Source organism: Triturus cristatus, chromosome 3_2, assembly GCF_964204655.1.
Source record: "Triturus cristatus chromosome 3_2, aTriCri1.1, whole genome shotgun sequence".
Taxonomy (NCBI): domain Eukaryota; kingdom Metazoa; phylum Chordata; class Amphibia; order Caudata; family Salamandridae; genus Triturus; species Triturus cristatus.
Genome location: NC_140584.1, coordinates 701,309,188 through 701,332,513, shown reverse-complemented (window position 1 = coordinate 701,332,513; position 23,326 = coordinate 701,309,188). Strand labels below are relative to the sequence as shown.

At 42.9% G+C, this 23,326-nt stretch overlaps 1 protein-coding gene across 9 annotated transcripts in view; it reads left to right on the top strand.

Annotated features, from left to right (window-relative positions):
• Positions 1-23,326, top strand: part of SLC39A10 (solute carrier family 39 member 10) — a 449,258-nt gene that overhangs the window by 287,837 nt on the left and 138,095 nt on the right. For 5 of the 9 annotated variants that reach the window (XM_085648766.1, XM_085648768.1, XM_085648767.1 and 2 more), the window contains one exon: positions 14,850-15,113. The exons of the other annotated variants lie outside the window; for them this stretch is intronic. In XM_085648766.1, coding sequence (XP_085504892.1) covers positions 14,850-15,113 — 264 coding nt within the window. The remainder of the gene's footprint in view (positions 1-14,849; positions 15,114-23,326) is intronic. 9 annotated transcript variants of the gene reach the window in all.

Sequence of the window (23,326 nt, the reverse complement as noted above, 5' to 3'; positions counted from 1 at the left end):
TTTGAAATGTACATTGTCAGCCACCAAATATTTTGATAAACCTTTCCTCTCAAATAAAGCTCTCACACATTCTATCGTAGCAAAGCTCAAGTTGTCCCTCAAATAGGTACAAGGAAATCCATTCTTGACTTTTCCTCTCACATTCTTGAGAACTCTACTGGGGACAGTGGAGTATTATAAGTACCAAGAAATGTATCTTCTTCTGTACATTCTACACATCTATTTCCCTACATTCTATACATCTATTTCCCTACATTCTATACAACCATCCAGAAAAACCTCCACTTCCACATCCATCCCCAGCCACCAGTAATAAGTTTGAAATCTTTTCTTGGTTCTAGTCAACCCTACATGCCCAAGGTGAGCAACTTTCACCAGCTTTAACTCTGCTGGATGTATTAACAGTTCTTTGTCACAATTAAACCATCTTCTATTGACAATTCATCCTTCACCTTGGAATAAGACTTAATTCTTCCCTGCAACTATTCTCTTCGAGCCAACCTTGTACAATCAACTTTATCGAAGAATCTTGGCAAGCATAGTTGAGACAACAATATGCCATTATTGTTGCTCTACAATGTCTTCCAAAATCAACACACCACCAACTAATCCTATTACACCCCCCACATCCTCAGCATAGAGACTATTGCTAGAAAAATTCTGAGGGCATCTTTACAGAACGTCTGACCTAGAATTCTTCCCCACTTGAATGTTCCTCACCTTAAAATTATATATCAATGTTACCAGTCTATATCTTGTTCTATTAAAGTCTTCTCACTCAGTAAAAAAAACTGAGGCCTGTTATGAGTAAATAAGGAAAATTCCCTCCCCAACAAATACGTTGAAAAATGATTGACTTCCACATAAAAGCTTGTGCCTCCCTCTAAAAGGGGAGTAATTTGCTAACATTTATATTATTGCTTTGGATAACAAAGTTGACTGGAAGCCAGAGACAGCATTGAAATACTGTGTCTAGTGACAGCAGGTCTGTCTCCATTTAGTCGCACCATCCCAAACAAACAAGTGTGAACACTCCATAGTAAAGTGCATTTAACATACCTAAGGGGGTGGCTGCCATAGAATGCTTGACTGCAACCTCCTACTCCACCCATAATGGGTCATTAGCAATTCAAAACGTTTGGTTTGATGAGAAGATTTGAGCAGGAACTGTGGGAAAATCAGGGAGTCTATGTCTAAACAGAAAAGACACTGCATCCAAAGAGGCATAAGTAAACATAAAATAAAGATACTGAGTGGTCTAAGGCTAAGTGCATTTTTTAATTTCAACCTTTGGAAAAATAACACGTAAGCTTGGCTTAGAGAAAGGTAACCTTACAGACCTGCTTTGACCCTTCAACAACGCGTATTGTGTATATATCTTTAACTACCGGGGGGGGTGATTAATGTGGGGGCCACGCTATATAGCTAGCTGTGACACAAACGGAAGCACACCTAAAAATAATATAGACATGTGAAGTCGACTGGGGAGAGGTCTGTATAACTAAAACATCCTTGATGGAAAATATCAAAACGGCGCAAAAAAAATTGCAAAACACTTGGTAAGAGCTAAATTTTACTATTTACACTGCTATATGATAGTACCCAAACAGAAAACACACTGGTGCACATTATATTCACAAACATAGGCACACTGCAAAATGTAAAAGCGACCACCTAAAAAAAAAATTCATTTATAACAAAGGCTCACTGCAAATGTTCAAAGGCAGTCTTCAACAAACCATCACCTAGAGAAAAAAAGTAGTGCGCACAAATCCACATTAGTTAAAGAATGTGGAAAACTATAAGTAACTGGGGCAGTCGTAGGGAGGATACATTTTTTTTTAAAAAGGTGGGAGGAATTAGACATGCTAACCAAATAGAAGCATGCATTTCTAAAAGGCAGGAACGTGAACCACTTAAAGAAAGAGGAGGGGCTTTTAACTACAGTAAACATTACAATAGGCCTCGCAGAGCAGCACATGCACGCTGTCCCTGGGCTTTACCTAATAAGATATAGGCATGTTTTACAGATAGTAAAAGCAGATTTCATACTCCTTATCAGAAACCCTTATATAATTTTTGGGCTGTCGCTGCGAAGAGTATTATTTGAAATAAAGAGCTTGGAGCTTACCATTCATTGGCTTCCTTCTCGCCTTTTCTTGGCTTCCTTCGAATTGGCCAGCGCGTACCAATCGTCACTTCCAGTTTCTTCTGTGCAGCATAGACGAAGCAGAAATGTATTAATCTTAATTAGTGTCCATCCGCAGCTCGCACTGTAATTTTGGACCTTTTTTTCATCTGACTCGTACATCTTATCGCAAATTTAAAAAAAAATTGCATTGAAATAAAGTCAACTGTTCTGCCTGCTCAGAGCATTGCAACACGTTTAATAAAATCATCTAAGCAGCGCTGGTAAAATGTGACCGTCGTAGTACAATTATAGATGGGGGAGAGAGGAGGAAAGAGATTTGCGTGCATAACCCACAATTCCACTCTATTCTACACCACACAATGCCACACATTTCCACGCCACACATTTTCATTCCATCCAGACGATGCCACACAATTACATTCCACTCCACACAATGCCACACAGTTTTACTCCAAAACACACATTTTCGCTCCACTCCAAAAAATGCCACAGAGTTCCACTCCGAACAACTCCACGCAATGCCACAGTTCCACTCCAATCCATTCCACTCCACATAATTCTACTCCACTCACACAATGCCGCACAATATCACTCCGTGTAATCCCATTCCACTCCACATAATTCCACTCCCCTTCACGCAGTTCCACGCAACCCTAAGTCACACAGTTCCACTCCACACAATTCCACTCCACACAATGCTGCGCAGTTCCACTCCACACAATTCCACTCCACCCGATGCTGCACAGTTCCATTCCACTCAGTTCCACAGTTCCATTCCACTCATTTCCACTCCACTCCACACAGTGCCACTCTGTTCCATGCCACACAATCCCACTCTACTCCACACAGTGCCGCTCCACTCTACATAATGCCACACAATTGCACTTCACGGCACACATTGACATTCATCGCCACTACAGTGATTTCCACACAATTCCTCTGCGTTCCACACAATTACACTCCTCTCAATTCCACCCCACTCCCCACAGTCCCACTCCATGCTGCACAAGCCTCTCCACTCCACAAAATTCCATTCTGCTCCACACAATTCTACTTCATTCCAGTCCACACAATGCCACTCCATGCTACACAATGCCACTCCCCTTCACTCAGTGCCACTCCAGGCAACACAGTGCCAATTCACTCAGTGCCGCTCCACTCCATATCACACAGTGACACTCCACAGCACCATATAATGCTACTCCACATCGCATAGTGCCACTCCATTCTACTCTACGCAGTGCCACTCCACATCACACAGTGCTACTCCATTCTACTCTACGCAGTGCCACTCCACATCACACAGTGCTATTCCAGGTTATGTTATGTTAGGTTATTAAAGCTTGTAAAGTGCACGATTACCCTAAGGTGTCCTGGCGCTAAGCACTATATACCTGCGACGCAAAGATCTAAAACTGGGAAAAGAACCATGTCTTAAGATGTCTCCTAAAAGAAGTGAGATCAGAGGCGTTTCTCAGTGTGAAGGGCAATTCATTCCAAGCTTTAGAGGCACAATAGACAAAGCTTCTACCTCCCCAATTTGTTTTCTTAAAAGAAGGGGTTTTCACTTGTTTGGAGCCTGTAGACCTTAGATTTCTGCTTGGAATATATCATGAGAACGTAGTTTTAAGAAACTCGGGAGCCATTCCATTCACAGCCTTAAAAACAATACACAGCGCCTTGAAGCGAGATCTCAGATGTATTGGAAGCCAATGCAATTTTTTTAATTCTTACTTAACTGAGATAAATCTAGGTGTCCCCGTCAGCAGTCTGGCTGCTGCATTCTGGGCTACCTGCAGCCTATTCAGATGTTGTTTTTGGACATTAAGAAATAGACTGTTGCAGTAGTCAAGACGCGACATTATAAGTGCCGTCACTACCGTCCTCAAGCTCCCTTCAGACAGAAAGAGCCTGGTTTTCCTAATTATTCTGAGCACCATGAAGCATGTGGAGGTCACCATGCTTACATGGTCCCCCATGGTGAGTTTGTTGTCTACCACTATATCTAGGTTCTTGGCTTTCCTGGCTGGTGTAGGACAAAGACCCAAATTATCAGGCCACCATTCTGGTGTCCACATTCGAGGATTGTTACCAAAACTCAGGACCTCAGTCTTGGCTGAGTTGAGTTTTAAACAATTGGCAGACATCCACATTGAGATGGATCCCATACAGTCATGGAAGCGTGCACTGCATGACAAACATGTCATGCAGTGCCATTCCACACAGTGCCACATTCCACACAATGCATGCCACTCCGCACATGCAATGACATTCCAAGATACACAATGCCATTTCACTCTACAGCACACAATGCCACTTCACTGCACTCAATGCAACTCTAATTGCATTTATATATTGTTGACTACTCCTGTGGAGGAGCCAAAGCACTTTGCGGCATACGACTGCATTGCACTCAGTATCTCTCCACTCAGTGTCACTCCACACAATGCCACTTCACTCCAACCCAGACAGTGTCACTCGACACACCTCAATGCCATTGCACGCCACACAATGCCACTCCACGCCACACAATGCCACTCCACACAATGCCACAGAATTGCCATTCCATGCTGCACAATTGCACTCCACTCCACAAATTGCCACTCCTCCAAAACCAGTAGATTTAATATACGCCAGACCTATTGGCCTTGCCAATGATTGCTTGGCAAGTATCAACAGATACTATGTAAGACCCAGTCCTCTTGGATTCATATTGTTAGCTTTTGCTGTGAAGGGTTGACAGTGTCCCTTCCATGAGTTGCTGTGTCTTGACTTGTTTTTCTAAACTTTAAACCAGTTTCATGTTTTAACGGATATTTTAATGAAAGTAATTACTTATCAACAAATTAAACTGAACTGAAGTGGACTCACTGTGTCACCATCTGGAAACCTGGACTCTGGAGTTCCTCAGAACGAAATAACCATGTTGTGATTCCACAAGCTTACCACAGTTAGCGCCAGACTGCAGTGCACGTATGAGATTGTAGCTAATGGATTCTCCCTTTAATGTTTGCTTTGCGCTGGCTGCCTTTAGAGTTTAGTGTTGTCGAACGCCACCTGCCTATCTTTACCGAGACATCCTTGGCAGGAGCTTTTATTCGACGCACCAAACCTCGCAATTTACCCTCTTCGCATTACGTTGTAGGCAGACAGTTGCCAGGTGTGTCTGGCTGTGTAGTAAGGCATTTTGTGCATAAGAATTATACTGTTTAATTTCAGTTAGTGTGCCGTTGATTTATTAAAGTGGTTTCGGCCCATAGCTGCCTTTCACACCCACAGTTAGATAAATAAAAATGTAGAATCTTCAAATGCGATATGTTCTAAAAACGGTACATTGCTTCAAATCAGTGAAAACACATAAGGGTGAACCTGGTCTAAAAAGCCGTAGGATCTCACAAAGTGTTTGGCCCAATAAACATGCGTTAATACTAAGAACATTTCCCGTAAACATCCTGGTGTTTTGTACGAATGTCAGTGTTGCGTTCTAGAGTGTATTCTGTTTTGGCCACAGCCTAACGCAGTGGTCAGGAGAACTAGAAGAGATGTCACCAGGCCTTGACTCGGTCCTTGGAAGACCCATATGAAGACTGCTGAAGTTAGTGGCTGCAACCAGCATTTCAGGACTGCCAATAGCTTTGTCATCATCTTCATTTTGTCCTCTGACTTTTTCCCATTACGTAACGCACAGATAATTTTTTTTTTTTTAAGTTTTTTTTAGTTTTTACCATATCATATTTTACTTTTTTCTTTCAACCACTTTAAACAGAGAAAATAGTTTTTGTCAAAGTTCTACAGTGCTAACATCAATGTTGAACAGCTGTTGCGGTGACCAGGACGCTTGTTTGATGCCTGTAGCAGAGATCGGTAAGTGTGTACATAGCTCACCTTCAAGCCTTGTGCTCCTACTGCGCTACTTGGAGTTCTAATTTAGATTAATTGACCCATGTTTCACCTCCCTCCTGATTACTAAAGGTATCTTCTGCTTTTGTTTCACTAGGATGTAGCAGGGATACAAAGCAAAACGGAGGAGGAAGAGCGCAAGAGGAGTGCTTCAAAGAGGAACTGTCAAGAATTAAAAAATAACTGCTGTAGGGATAAAAGCCTCCACCTGTCCCGGCCTGCCATCTTTTCGTTTGTTCATGACGTTTCTCCTGTGTTTTTCCTGATTCCAGCAGATTGAGGAACTCTTCATTTCTAGTACCCCCCCAAACTGCAAATTGGTTCTCTCCACGGCCACCCTTTACATTGACCCTATGAGGGGACTCTCCCATTAAGCTTTCCTCCAAGTAGGTAAATCCCTGTGTTCCCCCTTAACCTTTTCACCTCAAGCTTTCAGTGGTGGCAGCTTTAAATATAGTTGTAAGTCTCTTAATGTAAATTGAGTCCAATCGCCTCCTTCAAGTTTTAATAAATATAATGTTTGAAAACATTCCACAAAGTCATCAATGGCATAACCTTATGCAAACCTTACTGAGAGTATGGTGTAAGATCTAGCAATATCCTGCCTCTCACTTCTATCCTTTTGTTGCTCCGTGGAGGGTTCTTAGAGGGAAATCTATTACAGGACTCTTACAGGATGGAAACTCACATCAATTTGTGAGCTGCAGTGGGCACTGATCGCCAGTGAGCATCTGACCAAATGCCTAGCTTTCCTAATGTAAGCTGGAGCTTCCCTGCTATTAACTGATTGAAGTCCACGAACATTAGAGAAACGTGAGCACTTGAGAATATTATGAACTTTCAAGGATTTCACGAACAACACACAATGTCTAGACTTCGTAATACAGACAGCATAATTTGTACGCACACCTGGTAAACATACCTCTCATGAGGCATACACCAAACACACACACTACGCATGGAATGCACGTGTGACACTTTTCTGATAAATACACTTGACAATGCCTGGGACAGGTAAAATATATCCAATACACTGCAAGCGAACGCACATGAAATTTATAAAGCCTTTCTGTGATGCATGTAATACAAACATTTATAAACACGCCTAAAACACACACACTCCCTCTTCAATATGCAATGAGACTTTATAAACCCGTAATGGATACTCACACATGACAACCCCTTCCTGTAAGTACCAAATTGTAAATGAGATAGGATAGGTTACGGAGATGGGAGAGCAATAGGATGTTAATGGGCGCATGCAGCCTGTACACTACACGCATTGGTAATGCATCGGTTTCGCCTGTGTGATGGATAATAAGCTGTTTTTATTATCAATCACCATCCGGGAGGGAGAGGAAAGAGCTCCCTGTTCATTATTACGGGAGTGGAGACAATGTGGCAAAGCGGCCAGAGCTGCTGACCCAAGATTTGGGGGATCCCAGTTTCAATCTCATCAGTGCAGCGCAACATCCTGTAGTTTGGGCAAATCACTTAATTTCTCCATGTGAGAAGTTGCACCATAAAAAAATCTGCTGCAAGACAAAAAAGCAGTAAGAGGCAAAACTTTATGAAAAAATAGTTCCACCAAAGCGGATGTTAACAGTATTTCGGCTACGGGAAACTGGTGAGAGAAGCAGAGGACCACCAAGCATTAGTAAATGCAGGAAAATATGCTACAGCTAGTGGAATAGATTTCACAAGCACAGCGCAAGCGCTATGCAGGTGACACCTAAAAATGGAATACTGACCCACTGACGTTTGGGGAGGAAAGCAGGCCACTCTACCTCTAAATAAAGGAATTCAAGCAGAGCCTGCCATCAAAAATGAAGGATGGAAGAAGACAGAAACACTAGTGAAGCATGGAGGAAGTAAGATCACACTGGTGGTCCATACTATTAAAACCTGGCAACCCCATAAAGTACATGGAGCCCCCCAGTCAGGAGCTCTCAGGCTAGGGACCTGGGCACAGTGCCAGGGGGGGCTGTGAGCGCCCCCTGGCCCCTATGCCGGTGTTCGGGGGCTAATGGCTAATGGTATGCCACTGTTAGTGATGCGAAGATAATGGGATGCCACTGCAAAGTAATTTGAGTATACATCAGTAGCGTCTGTGGCGGAGTATATGTTGCAACAAATAAAATGAAATAGTATGGTTGGGTGTACGTCATTGAATGAAAAATTTCCTACCTATCGTACGAGAAAGTTTCAATTCCATTAAGGACACTGAGGTGCGGATTATGCTAGTTTAAAGCTGGTTTCCCACTGTGCTTGCTAGAGAAGACACTGGTTTAAAATAAAACTTTTTAAAAGTGGAATCAGATTACCAGTCAGCAGAGTTAAGAATATGCTCTAATCTTGCTCCCAAAAAGAAAGCCTTAGAGGCAATGGCGCCTCTTACTGAATGATCTAAAAAATGATCCGTATTAATGTCTGCTTCCTGCATTACCCATCTGATCCATCTGGCAATCGTAGGGGAAAAAACAGCTTTGTCAGGTTTAGTCATAGCAATCAGAAGTTGCTTCTCATGATGACGAATATCCTCCATGACAGTCTCATACATTTTAATGGCGCGAGCTACACACAATTTAGACTCATGCGGAAACACTGGTTAAAATATTATTTCACTTTGTTCTGCGAGCAATATGAAAGGTCATCCCGTCCGGGGTGAAAACTCTACCTGTAATGTCCAAATCCCGAACATCCGAGACCCTGCAAAAGGAAATTAGGCATAGCAACATCACCAGCTTCGCTGATAGTTGTTTCCTAGACCGATATCTATTATCAGGCCATGACATAAATAGAGTAGGAACCTTATTCACATCCCATAAAACAGGGTTTATGGGTTCAGGGGTCAGGGATAATCTGACACCCCCTCAGGAATTTGCACACAAAGGATGTTCCCCAACTGGGTGACTGTCCACTGGTAAATGTCCTGCCGTAATTGACGATTAGAAGGTGTTAATGGACCAATAGACCAAGCCCTGAGAAGCCTGGCTCGCCAGAAAGCTTAGAATCTGGACAACTTCTACCCCCACGGTATCCACTTGTGTTGGAGAGACCAGGCCGATCAATACTGCTTGTTCGTACTATGCCCAGGCTCTAGCGAGTAACGAGGCAGCTTCTGTCGAAATTCCCAGGACTTTCCATCTTTCCCGGTAACCCTCCACGCCATAAGGCAAAGAGAACCCTCGAGCACCAGAGGGTGAGAATTGTCCTGGAGGTCCCTGAAAAGATCCTGACATAGGGGTAGAGGGATTTTAAAATCCCAGGAAAGTTCCACCATCACTGGAAACCAGACTTGAGACCTCCAGATTGAAGTAATTACAACCTGGTCTGCCGCTGCATGCAAACTTGGAACTGTCAATCGCATTATCATTGCACACGGTGGGAAGACATAGGCCTGTTCTGTGCTCCAATCCTAAAGGAAGGCATTCGTCGCCCCAGCCTGCGGGTCCAGTTTCAAGCTGCAATACCTGTCCAATTGGAAATCCAGACGGGATGTAAAGAGGTCCATGGAGAACGGGCCCCACTGCTCTTGGAGTTGCTGGGAGATGTGCAACTTCCACAGGCTATCCTTTCAATAGCAGGAGTGCCAATCCGCTACCTGGTTGGCTCGGCCTGGAAGATGTTCTGATGAAAGGGACATGTGATTGGCTAGGCAATACTTTCACAGCATATGAGCGAGGTCCAACAGGGCTTTTGGGTGACTACTCCCTAGATGGTTGACATAACAAAATGAACATTGAACTTTGTCCTTCGTCCAGCATCGTAGGGCGAAAGAGCGCTCCATCATCTCCAGGCAGTTAATATGAAGGGCTTGTTACGCAGAGGACCATTTTCCTCTGGTGGAGAACTCTCTACTGCGAGGGCCCCTCCGGTGGAGAATTCTCCACAGCAAGGGCCCCACCCTGAGCCACTGACGTTGTACTCGTTCACCAGTTCGGGTTGGGAGCCGAAAATCCAAGTGAAAGATACACCACTGCATCACCTCCTTCTCACAGAGCGGAACCAACTGAGAGTATGAGAATCCCTTCTGGAGATACAGTATTTTCAACTGTTGCAACGCCCAGTAATGGAGAGGGCCCAGAAAGATTGCTTGAATAGAGCACGAGAGAAGTCCCACTATGCCAACTGCTGAAAAGAAACACGGAATTTGATGATTGTTCTCCGGAGTTCATGCATGATCCTGGTCAGCTTCTGAGGCTGGAGGCTGAGTGTCGCCTTGACCAAGTCGATAAGGAACCCCAGGAAATTGCAGCGACCGTGTTTATTATGAAACCTAGCGATTCTAGCAGGTCGATGGCCATCTGTAACTGCATTGAGAGATGCCTCGGGCACTGGTTCGTAATCGGGATGTTGTTGAGATAGACAATCAGTCGCAGTCCCGGTGCCCACAGGTATTCGACCACCTGCCTCATGAGTTTGGTGAAACACCAAGGGTTGGATGAGAGCCCGAAAGAAAGGGAAGTGAACTCAAACACTTGAGATTTCCAGTGAAATTGGAAGAAGCGCCTGTGAGTAGGAAAAATCGGTACAGACAGATAGGCGTCTGTCAGATCCAGACAGACCATCCAATCCGACTTCGTGTGGAGATGTATACCCTCCATTTTGAAATGTCGGTAAAGGAGCCACCCGTTTAACTTTTTCAGATTGATAACCGGACGCTGCCTTCTGTCCATTTTCTCCCCCAGAAAAAGGTTGCTGTGGAAACCATTGGGATTCACAGTCATGTGGGCAATCGCCCCTTTCTCTGAAAGACTCGCTAACTCCTGGTCTACCAGGGCCTGCTGTTGCTGTGAGAAGACCAGAGGTCTTGGACTGCAGGACTGGACATAAGCCCCATAAAAGTCTATGTGAAACCTTTCTACTGTCTGGAGGACCTACGCATTTGCGTAAAGAACCTCACAGTTCCCTAAGAAAGCCACCAAATTACCCCCAAGACCTAGCCCCACCAGGTTCTGTGTTCTCACCTTGTGTATTGCTGTAGTTGTTGTGGTCCTTGTATCCACCCCTGGCTCCTATTCGGCGGCCACATTTATGATGCCTAGTGCCGGCCCTGGCATTCATGCAGCAATCGGAAAGGGTGCCTATCTAACAGAAGTGGTAAACTGTGACTTGCACTGTGACTCTTTCCCTCTCCTGATTTCCCTCCCCTGCAAGCTAAGGCAACGCAGTAAAAGTTTCTCTGACCCATATGACAGGTATACCAAACGGTAGCAATGCAAGCTTCTCACAGACCAGGCCCCTCGTAGGCAGCAGCAGCAGTTCAAGGTTCTCCTCAAACACAGAACAGGCACAGCACAGTCTGCATCAGTACACGCTTTACACACACAATATTTAAAGTAAGCACAGGCAGTAGGCTTGCAAGCATCTGCCTACCGCACTCTCCTTCTCGCAGAGGAACCAATAGTGCGAGTTTCCTTCTACTGAAAGTTCTTTGCCCATATCGGACTGGTTGTGGGCACCAAGATAGGGGGTGAAACTTTGAGCTGTCATGTTATCATTGGCCAGGATCCATATAAAAAGCGAATTTTCAGGTCCCAAAGTGCAATTTAAACATTCGTCTACTTATGACTGAGTGCCTCATCATTGATTGGTGACTTTTTGTGGTATTGTGGATATGTGAGTGAGTGAATGCAAGAATCACTTAGGTTGAGGAATGGATTCTTCAATGCATGGGTGATTGAGTGTTAAGACAGATTAGTGAGGGTCTACCTGAGAGGACAAAACCAGAAAATGTTATTTTTAAGTCAGACCTGGTGGTTTTGAAAATGCTAGTTAGGTCTCGCATGCGCTGCATAGGAGGAGACCTCTTGAAATCGGTTCGGTTTCTTCGCTTAAAAATGTGCACGCGTTGCATTGCCTTTAATGGCAACGCGTGCACGTTTGGCGATTACATTGCGGGAGCGAGCGACGCCATGTGTTACCAATTAGTGCGCTCGCTCCCGCAAGGTACTTGCTGCGTGTCCCTGCTCTCGGCTGCACGCCCCCCACCTCTCCCATTTTTTTTCTAAACAGTTGAAACCAGTCTCCTTTGTATAGAGGGGATTTATGGCTTTCAAGGTAGTCACAAAATCCAGTGGAATGCCCTTCGAAACACACAGTCACAGATTCCCATGCATACTCTTGCAGTCACTCAAGTGAATTGTCAAGGGGTGAACAATTTGGATGAATAAGTATAACTCAAACGTTTACTTGCTGGTGTAACATTTGCATTTATTTCTCAAACCATTTTTAGCTGAAGAGAATCCCCCCTCCCACTCCCCATCCCCACCACCCTTGAAGCACGCCTACCCCTGCCTTCTATCCCAAGTGCATGTGAAGATCAGCTGGTCCAGGACAGACGAGTCTGGGGCTTGGGGTGCAGCTGAGGAGAGATGTGTACACGGTGCTCCAGTCCTCATTTGATGCCTTTTCTGGGCCCTTCACAGCACTCTGTCTTACACCATTATACATAGCATAAGTGGATCTTTTCACCCTGCTGCATAGCTGCCGTCTCCTGGTTGCAGAGATGAATGCTGACAATATCCCAAAGGGGAGGCAGGGTCTTCTAAGGGGCCCAATTAAATCATATGAGCCATGGACCCATGAAGAAAACTGTCGCCATGCCTTCAGTATCAGTGGTGTTACAAACGGATAATGCTCACATGCTAGCTGTAGGAAATGGATGGATGAAGGATGAATGAAGTATTTATTCGCCTATGTACACCCCGAGGCATCTTGTTGTTACAATTGATATTAACTGAATAAAAAGTGAACAATTATGTGACACCACAGAGATAAAGGTAGTCGACTGACCAGTGCTTAATTTGAGTCGAGAATTTCCAGTGCTCTGCAACGTCACTTAAATATCAACACCAGCTCCTATACTAACTGCATCACAGGGAAGGTCCATCGCCGTAAGAGACCGCAAAGGCCCTCGAGAGGGTTGCTACTATCTTTAAGTTCACCCACTTCTACTGGGCATTTTAAGCCCACACCCACCCTCACCCTCACCCCCACTTCACAGACTGGGGTCTCCTGCAGAGAGACAGGGAGCACTGGTGTGAACCAGATGGCAACACTGCGGTTTTTTTCTTATCAGTTGAAGTCAATGAAGTTGCCTGCAAAATAGGGCTTTGCAGTGCTTAATTTGTAAAAAACAGACATTTTGTGGCTTCGCTTTTTCTAAGAAGCCAAGTCAATAATGTTAGGAGGTTTGAGGCTGAGATATTCCAGCAAGCAAAAGACTAGGGTGGGCTGATGCCACAGCACAATGATAATGGACACGGTTAGAGACATTAGTTTTCAGTTCCTGCCATTGTAGGGGCTCAGTGGGATAGCCTGGGTTATGTTGTTCATTCTGGTCCAGTTCCTTCTTAGTACAATGTAGGGCAGAGAGGCCCAAGAGTGCAGGCTAGCATAAGTCCATACCTAACATCAGCAGGCCAGGCACAAGAACAGGCCTTCTTGTAGCCCAGACTGCATCGGCATGAACTCTAAACAACAGGGCACAAGTCCTAAACAAGCATTGGCATAGCCAATAGGTCTCGCCTTTGGGACCTTATAAGTATTTAATTATGCAGCACAATATCCTTGGTGCATAATCAACTGTTGCATGGCTAAACACTTATGTCCCAAAGGCGAGACCTATTGGCGATGCCAATGCTTGTTTATAATCTTTTATGTAACTTGTGTGCATGTGCAGCGTTTGACAATGAAATCACATCAAAATAAAGTGCTGCTCTATAGCAGAATAGTATTTTACCGTTTATCGAATTTTGCTGATAAAATGCCCACAGTTTTCTGTCATTTTAAAGAATAGTTTCCTCAACTCTGACTATTTATTATAATACAAATAATATTTGGAGCTGCATTGACTTTAAGCTTGCACTTTTCGGGTGGATGTTGAACTAAATGTATTACCTCAGCAGATTTGCTTTCTTTACACGAAGATATAAATAATTAAGGGAGTGAGTTTTTCACATATTTGTGAGTAAAATAACTTGCAGCAAGTAATATTATCCATGCCAATGACATGTTTTCATATTGCGTTAAATGCTGCAGTTTACCCATGACTAAGCACTGCAAATTGAAGGTGCTGCTTTCATTCAATGTAATGGTGCTCTGCTTGTTCCTTGTTAAAGTAAAAGCAAGTCAGTGATGAATCTCTTGAAAATGAGCACACATACCGTATGGGCAACTTGTCGAAGTAGTTTGTAGCGCGGAGCTAAACGCTGGTAATGTGTGAACATAACCTTCCTTACCTAAGCCCCAGCCCACAATTACTGGCAGGAAGAAGAGACCCCCCCACCCCCCCGCCCTCCCTCCTCTCCAACCCCCCCTCATTAATTCTTGTGTAGGGAATGAAATGTAGCCCACAGGAGTTGTTGATGGAAGCCACCCAGCAGTGAAGAGTACAGGTACGTTGCATTTTCATTTATCGCCCATGTAAGCATGTTTACTGTAAATCTATGGCAAGCACAGCAATATAAAACTTAAGTTTCACGTGAATGGGACAACAACATGTAAACATTTCAGACAACCATGGAATGGGAATTGTATTAATACGTGAACTAGTCTTGATGCATGTAACGTAAAAGCTTATTGCAGTTTTTAAGAGAATTGTATGTGGTTTCTTTGAATATGGCCCATTTATTATTTGCTTCTTGTGGGCATTTGAATTGCTGTATCTCTTACTGCCATTTAATTGCGTTGATAGGTTGTCCTTCTAGATTTAAAACCAATGAAATTAGAATTTAGGTTATATTTGTATCCTAAATCTTTGCCTATCTTTGTTTTTATCTTTTGATGACAGATAAACAGAATAGGAACTGAGTGGCACGTGGAGTCTTGTGCATTTCCAGCACAGATGAAGATTAATACGAACACGTTGCCGCTGCCTGGCAATCGCATCTCTCCAAATCTAGCCAGTGAACGTGCATCTCTGCAGTGTAATGCGTCTCTCTTCCATCGCTCACACGAGGACGAAGACCGTGAGCTCTCAGGGCATGAGGACGCAGCTCTTGCACAGAAGTCCTCTCAGTGGAAGCGCCCGATTCTGGGTCTCCAGCGCGAACAGGTGCAGGGTATCCTCTTAAAAGGGAACAATTGCATCGTAATGGGAGGAAATAGCTTTTCATAGGTAGGATACAGTTCTAATATCTAGTTTTCCGTTGCTTGAGCAGGCAGGTATCTGCGGCATCACAACTCCCGACCTAGTTAACCTCTGGTATCAAAGAAAGAAGAAGTGCAGAATTCTCTCTAAAGAAGCAATGTTTCTTTAGAGAGAGACTTTAGGCACTCGCAGTTGCTAAACATGATTGGGGAATTCAGACGGGGGAGAAAATATGAATCAGAAGATCGATATCGGACAAGATTGTTTTTAAGATTGCTCTGGGAAACACATGGGGAAAACCCTTTTAGGCGTTGACTAACAACAACAACCCATCTGCCCACGCATGTTTTGAGGAAAATGCGAATTTTCAAGTATAAATTTTGCCCTTTGACAATCTGGCAATAGTGATGTAATCCCAGAGATTTGTATAACCTTGCTGTAGCAGCTTTGAAAGTAATTCTGTTCCACAAGAATCTAGTGAAGCGATTTCATTTTTTTTTTTTTTTTTTTTTGTTTTTATTGATTTTATTTCAACAATCAGTCTGGTTTAAACAGTATAAGAGAACAGAGCAAGTTCGGATTTACAGAAAGGATATAATACAGGAGCATTACAGAAATCCAAAAGAAACACCAAAACACTTCAAATCCAATTGGTGATTGGATACCAAATTTTTGAGCCAAACATTTTTTTCCTTATCCCTTTAAGTTTATACATGGCTATTTCAATATGGTAGATATACAGTAATTTACATTGCCATTGATGAAATGTTGGGGGTTCGTTATCAATCCAGCGGGAGGTGATGCAGAACCGGAATACAGACATACAAATGAAAAGAAATGCTTCTTCAGCCCTAGATCTTATCCTAGAGTGATCAGTTTGAATACCAAAAATTACCAATTCGGGCGATAATTTAACAGCAATACCTAAAGTATGATTAATAAAATATTCAATGTCAGTAATAAAACGAAACAGTTTATGACATCTGTAAAACATGAATAGAGTCCGCATCTTCCTCCGCGCAACGATTACATCTTGAATCTCCCCCAGCCTTCCATTTTGCTATCTTGACAGGAGAATAATAAAGATCGAAAATAGCCATAAAGTGTTGACTTTGAAGGGATCCGTTGAAATGTATTTTCATAGACATTTCAATTGACCCTCTCATATCAATGTTTAATAGATCTAACTTCCTTTGCCATCTGTTCTCAACTAAAGAAAGATCATCTTCAGATAGATCAATTGTCAATTGATAGACTGGGCCAGTTTTCCTTGTTTTCCTTATGGCCTCCAATATCTTATTAGCGTTCATACAAGAATGCTTGAGAAGGCCTTTTGAAGCTAAAAAGCTCAGAATCTGAAGATATTTAAAAAAATGATGTTGTAGTAGGCCAAATTGGTTCTGGAGGGAAGCAAATGAGGAAAATTGGGAGTCTTGATATAGATCACCAAGAATCTGTATACCTGATAAAGACCAAACTCTTATTATATGATCATGAAACACAGATGGTAACGCAGGATTGTTGAGCACAGGAGAATAATAGCTAATAGAACCCAGACCAAGAATTTTTCCCTTGAATTGTCGCCAGATTGCAGCACATGCTATGATGATCTTAAATTTAGTTTTTTTATAATAGCTGGGTTCGATGATTTTAACTAAACATTGGGGAGCCATTTCACCTAATAAAAGTTCATAAACCGATGGATAAAGGAAATTTTCAGTAGTAATATCTGGGAAATTAAGTATGCCCATAGATCTTATAGAAATGAGCCAATAATACAGCCGGAAGTTGGGAACACCCCAGCCTCCTTTCAGCCTAGGTAAGTAGCACCACTTGAGCGCTCGACGAGATCGATGATATCCCCACAGAAATCTAGAAATCATCCGATCAATCTTTGTAAAATAAAATGCAGGAAACAAAAGGGGTATTGTTCTAAATAAATATAAAAACTTGGGAAAAATTAGCATTTTGATTATATTAACTCGGCCATAAAGGGAGAAGTGTAAATTATTTAGCCTTTCTAGTTTTATTAGAGGAGTTCAAAACGGGCTCAATATTCAATGGTGCGATCTCATCAACCCTAGGAGAAATAGTAATCCCAAGATATTGAGCCTGAGCGTCAAATACTAGTTCATTAGGACGACCAGAATCCGAGTGAATTAATTGAGTTTTAGCCAAATTTAGCTTATAGCCGGATAAGAGGCCAAATTCTTCCGCAAGAGAGATAATTTTAGGTAGGGCACGTCTTATATCTGTAGTGGTTACAGCCACGTCGTCTGCGTATGCAAAAATTTTAAATAAATTAGTATTAATTCGTACTGGGATGATATCTAGGGCAGAAGACAGATTGCAGAGATATGGTTCAAGGTATAAAGCGAACAAAAGGGGCGAACAAGGACAGCCTTGTCTGGTCCCCCTAGTTATCGTAAAACCCCTAGATAGAGAATTAGTCATTCTAATAACAGCTTTGGGATGAGTATATAAAGATTTTACTGCATTGATAAATACCATAGGAAAGCCCATCCAAAGCATGACAGACCATAGGAACTCCCAGGAGACCCTGTCGAACGCTTTTTCAGCGTCCAACAGGGCCAACGCAACTGGTGAATCAGAAATCTGGGCCCAGTCTAGTAGGGCTATTATCTTTTTAACATGGTCAGTGGTATCTCTTTTCAATATAAAACCGTGTTGTCTCGGGGAAACAAGAGTCGGCATTAAGGGATTAAGTCTATTGGCAAGGATTTTAGTATAGATCTTACTATCGGTAGCAATAAGAGAGATAGGCCGATGAGAGCCTAATTCTTCACTGTTTTTGCCCTTTTTAAAAAAAATTACAATAGTAGCGTGGGACCAAGAATCCGGTGAAATGCCGGTAAAAGCCGAGCAAAAGATCTTTATCAGCTCTGGTTTTAAAATTCCTTTAAATTTAAGATAAAATTCTAAAGGAATCTAATCCGGGCCCATGGCTTTTCCAACCGCGAGACCATTAATAGCAAGTTCGATCTCTTCCCATGTGATTGGAGTACTAAGACATTCAAAAAATTCTGATGGCATTCTAGTAATATTGATCTGGTCAAGGAAATTTTTAATCTCAAGACCAGACACTATATCAGATTGATGATATAGCAGTTGATAAAATTAATTGAATGCTACTAATATGTCAGTTTTAGCGGTTTTAAACTCGCCATGGAGATCTTGAATTTTATAAATCTCATTAGCCGAGGATCTTTGACGTAGTCTATGAGCCAAGACCTTCCCAGTTTGCTCACTAAGTTCATAGCTTTCAGTCCGATATTGATTATGTTGTAAAGCAACCTGATCAGCTATATGAGCATAAACCAAACTGCGTTTAATCGAGAGGTTTTGTTGAGATTCCTCTATGTCTTGGTTCAATTTAATGTTCTCCGCAAGTCGTTTCTCTGCATTCAAAACCAAATTACAATCACTTTTAAATTTATTGCGCTTATTCTTTAATTGAAAGTTGGCATATTTTAAAGTCTCACCCCGTACAACTGATTTAAATGTATCCCATACTACAGGAATAGAGGCCGTATCATTATTTAAATAAAAAAACTCCTGAATAACATTAGACATAAATTTAACATAGTCCGGTTGTAAAAGTAAGTTCCGTTGAAACGTCCACGTTGATTGCTGTGTTTGACCGACTGGTGGCAGACTGAGCTTTAAACAGAGAGGATTATGATCAGATAACAATCTGGGCAAGACTTCAATCTCGATTTTATCCAAAAAAAACTGAGATAAAGAAAAGTAATCGATACGAACACACTTCATATGTGGGGCAGAAAAAAAGGTAAAACCAGGGTCACTTGGGTGGGTCATATACCAAGCATCAAATAAAGCATTGTCCAGCAATAAAGACCTTAACGCTCGAAATGACCGTGGTTTAAAACCGCTATATCTTGAGTTTTGTCGAATATTGTAATCAGCATCAGAGTGGATATTAAAATCCCCGCAGAGGATAATAGGAGTGTTGCTGAGCGCTAACTCCTGATTCAAATGGTTAAATAATTCGGAATCATCAAGGTTAGGACCATAAATTGAATAAAGTAAGAGTCTACATTGAAAAACAAGGAGTTCTACCCTTGCCCATCTGCCCCAGTTATCGGCAGAGGTCTTAAGAACTGTGCCCAGATTTCGGCGCATAAGTATAGCTACGCCCCGTTTAATGCCTGTCTGCCTTGAAGCGATAAGCAATTCAAATCCAGGAAACTTGAGCAAATCTTTTTTTTCCCCAGGATAGATGTGTCTCTTGGAGACAGAGTATGTCGATCTGTGATAAATAAACCATTCTTAACAGCATAGCTCTTTTTTTTGGGTCATTAAGACCATTGATATTAAGTGTACAAATTTTAATTATCTTCTGCATTGAAAAAATAAAATAAAAAAAGACATTATAAGAGTTATAGAATTATGGAGATCATAATCTAACACAGATAATTTCCAACAGAATTGAAAACCAGATAAGACACAATGGCATTCAAATTCTTTACCAGACATTACATTAATAAACAACAAATCTAGATTGGATTCCATAAGCAGAAAAAAAACAATGTGGCAATCTAGCTCAGCTCTGACTGATGTTGAATTACACCCCCACCACCACCACCACCACCCCCACAAACCCTCCCCAAACACAATCCCCCCACCCCAACCCACCTTATGAGGCACAGGGACAATCAGTCCCTGGGATCAGTGAGTGCCAACCCGCCCCCCTCCCTGAAGACCCAAAGAGAAGAAAAAGAAAAGTTCTAGAATCCACGTAATCCAGCCACGTAATCCAGCCAGTAGGTAGTTTCCAAACAAAACCAAATTGACAAATTAACAGCTTATCCAAAAGAAAAAACCTGGTACATTATAAACATGTCAGGCATGTCAAGTACTGAAAAGAAAAATAAACAAAGACAATACTACTATATAGTCGACATATGCTTATAGAGAATCTAAGTATTCCTTAGCCAAAATTTCAGAAACAAAAAATCTTGTTTGATTCTTAAAAATAACTTTGAGTTTGGCTGGGTTTTGTAGGTAAACATTAGCGCCTTTTTCTTGGAAGCCAATTAATTGTCGTAGCTGCCATCGCTTGGTAACAGTTGATTGGCAAAAGTCTGGCCTAGCAAAGAAGCAGCAGCCATTAACAGAGCGTTTTTTGTTAGGTCTGGCCAAATCAGAAATAGCTTCTCGGGCTAAGAAGTTATTAAATCTAACCAAGATAGCTCTCGGATATTCCCCATCTTTGGACTTGGGTTTGCTTTGAAATGGAAACCGGTGGGCACGTTCGATGACTAGGGGCCAGTCCCAAGAAGTGAGTTCCGGGAAAGCAGAAGAAAAAAGATCCCAGATAAATTTTTGAATATCTGTTCCCCCAATGTTCTCAGGAATGCCTAAAATACGTAAATTATTCCTCCTCGAGTGATTTTCCAACTCAGCTAGCTTAGAGCTGACATCATCCCGTTGAGCCTTAACCAGGACAAGTTCTTTTTTATAAGTGGCGACATCATCTTCCAGGGTTGAAATCCTGGTCTCGGCCTCTGATACTCTAGCAGTTATTTCGGTGCAAAATTTGGTAAAGCGGCGAACAGCATTTTTTACCTTTTGACAGGTCCCTTGTGTACGGGCTATCTCCATTTTAGTGTCAGATCTATGAGCCAGCATCGTTTGATAAATCATAGAAAGAGTCACAGCCGAGGAGGCATCAGGAGCAGGTTCTTCGCAAATAGCTTGCTCATTTACAGGGTCAGGTTGAACAGAGAGGGAACGCTCAGAGCCATTAGATCTGTTCCTGTAAGTAGATGAACGTCTGATCCTATGTTTCTTAACAGTTATACCGGAACCTGGAGAGGTCTCACTTGCCCCCGTCTCATCACCCAGACTGCCTTCCTCAGGATAATCAGCCCAGTCCTTATCAAAACTTTCATCGGATGTTAAATCGGACATTGAAAAAAATTTCTCCGTAGGCTCTAGGGTAATGTCCTGAGAAGATTTTTCGGTGGCAGCTACTGTAGATGGCTCTGTAGGTTTCAGAAGGTTGATAAGAGAGCAAGTATTATCACTTAGTGGTTCCTGACGGGTTTCGGAGCCACCAAAGGTATTCGCGGTATTGGAAACTACAAGTCCCAGAGTGCTTTGTAAAGGGGGGCCAGATATCGTTGGAAGGTCATGAGCTTGAATCATGGCTAATTCGGGATCAGGGTTTAATACACTGTCATTAATAACAGCATGTGTTGTGGTATAACTGTCTCCTTTCTCCAATAATGTGGGGGAAGTAATTGTGGTCAAATGAGGTTGTTTGCTAATATTTTTGACAACGTGTTTCTCAAAAAGTTCAGGAACAGTATGAGTTACCCCCTTGCTGAGAGATGGACCCCGTTTTTTTGACTCACCGACTTTAATGATCCCATGTATCGAGTTAGCAGATTCGGGCTCCTCCGTCTCATTAGTTGGAGCAAGTTTGCTCTTGCCGCTCCAAGTGTTCGGGGGTTTAGCCGACTGATTGAAGTTTTTTGGCGGCATAATTTGAAACCGCAAACCGAAGTAGAACGGATGTCTGACCTACCGAAACCAAAGTGGAGAGCACCAGGCAGAACAACGGAGCCGGGGGGGCTGAAGAAGAGCAAGCCACATGAGATTTAGGCGAAATGTGGCACAATCAATCTTGAAACAATCCGAAAAATGGAGTTACAAAGTATCAAACAGTATCAAGCAGCGGCAACACTGTTCGGCATCAACACCAGCGTCAGCGAGGAGGGGGAACCCGCCAGCCGAGCGCCACAAGCCGCGAGCCGGAGAAAATCCAAGCGGCGACGTGAATACAGCTAGGGTAAGTTGGCGTTTTTCTTGTGTTGGAGGCTCGTGAAACTTAGCCCGGACCTTTTTTTTAATCTTGCAGAAGCCGGGAAAAAAAAAATATTGATATAGCGAGGCAAGATGGCGACCGCTAGTGTGGCGGTGTGAGTCGTCTCCGCTCCCGCTACTCCACTCCCTGACCCGAGGAGAAACGGCGCTATGATGGACTGACCGATTGATCTGTGGCTTTTTTTTCCCGGCTTCTGCAAGGTTAAAAAAAAGTGAAGCGATTTCAAGACAGTATTAGTTTGATGTCCGACTTTCAATTCAAGAACTATTCTAGTTTCACTATCTTGCATTTGCTTACAGAATAGCGACATTTAAAAGTATAGAATGGCTTTAATCAGCCCTTGAGAAATTGGATTACTGGTTGAGGGGGATGAAACCCTACTGAAGCCAACCCCAAATTAACCTGTGCTGAACCTCATGGTAGCTTGGTACAAGCAGTCCGTCTTAACAATGTGTAAAGCATTTATGCAACACCTAAAATAGTAAGACACAACAGAAGAAAAATCATGCACCAATTAAAAAGAATAGAGTAAAATGTAAGACCTAATTTAAGACCAAAATGACAAAAATCCAATCAGAACTAGAGATATGCAATTTAAAAGATTTAAGTGAGAAAAGCCCCAAAAAGTACAAAGCGCCAAGTGGTTATCCGGTTGTGCCGGACCAGGACATAGTCATAACTTCAGATCGACTGCATTGGAGTGTGGGCCAGCTATCGGACCAAGTTAGGTCTGCTGTACATAGTACCTTAAATCCTGGTTGTGGAGCGATGCGAAGTCCAGCAGCGTGGATGTGTCCATGCAGCAGAGGTGATGCGAGGTCCTTACATGGAGATGTGTCCCGCAGCTGTGGTACAGAGCAGTTGTGGTGGGCAATGCGAGGTCTTTCCAAAGAGGTGCATTGCGCGGAGATGGTTCTGAGAAATTGCGGTGGGTGATGCGGGGTCCTGGCAAGGAGATGTGTTGCACTGTTGCAGTTTCGAGGTATTACGGTTGGTAATGCATTGCGCAGCAATTCCAGTGCGGAGCGTGGCGAGGTGATGCATCACACTGCGTTGGTTCTGCTGGGACCAGAGATGGGCTGGCAGAGCACTTTCAGGCCAGCTTCCAAGGGCTCAGGACTGGGGTGGCACCACTATTCTTTCCCTGAGACTCTGATCAGGAGGCCGGTCAGCTAGCCCTTGGAGTTACTCTAGTGGTCCTGGGTCCAAGCTGCAGGTCACTCAGGCAGTAGTGCAGCACAGCAGGGCAGCAGAGTGACAGTCCTTCTATCAATACAGCAGTTCTTCTGATCTTCCACAGGTA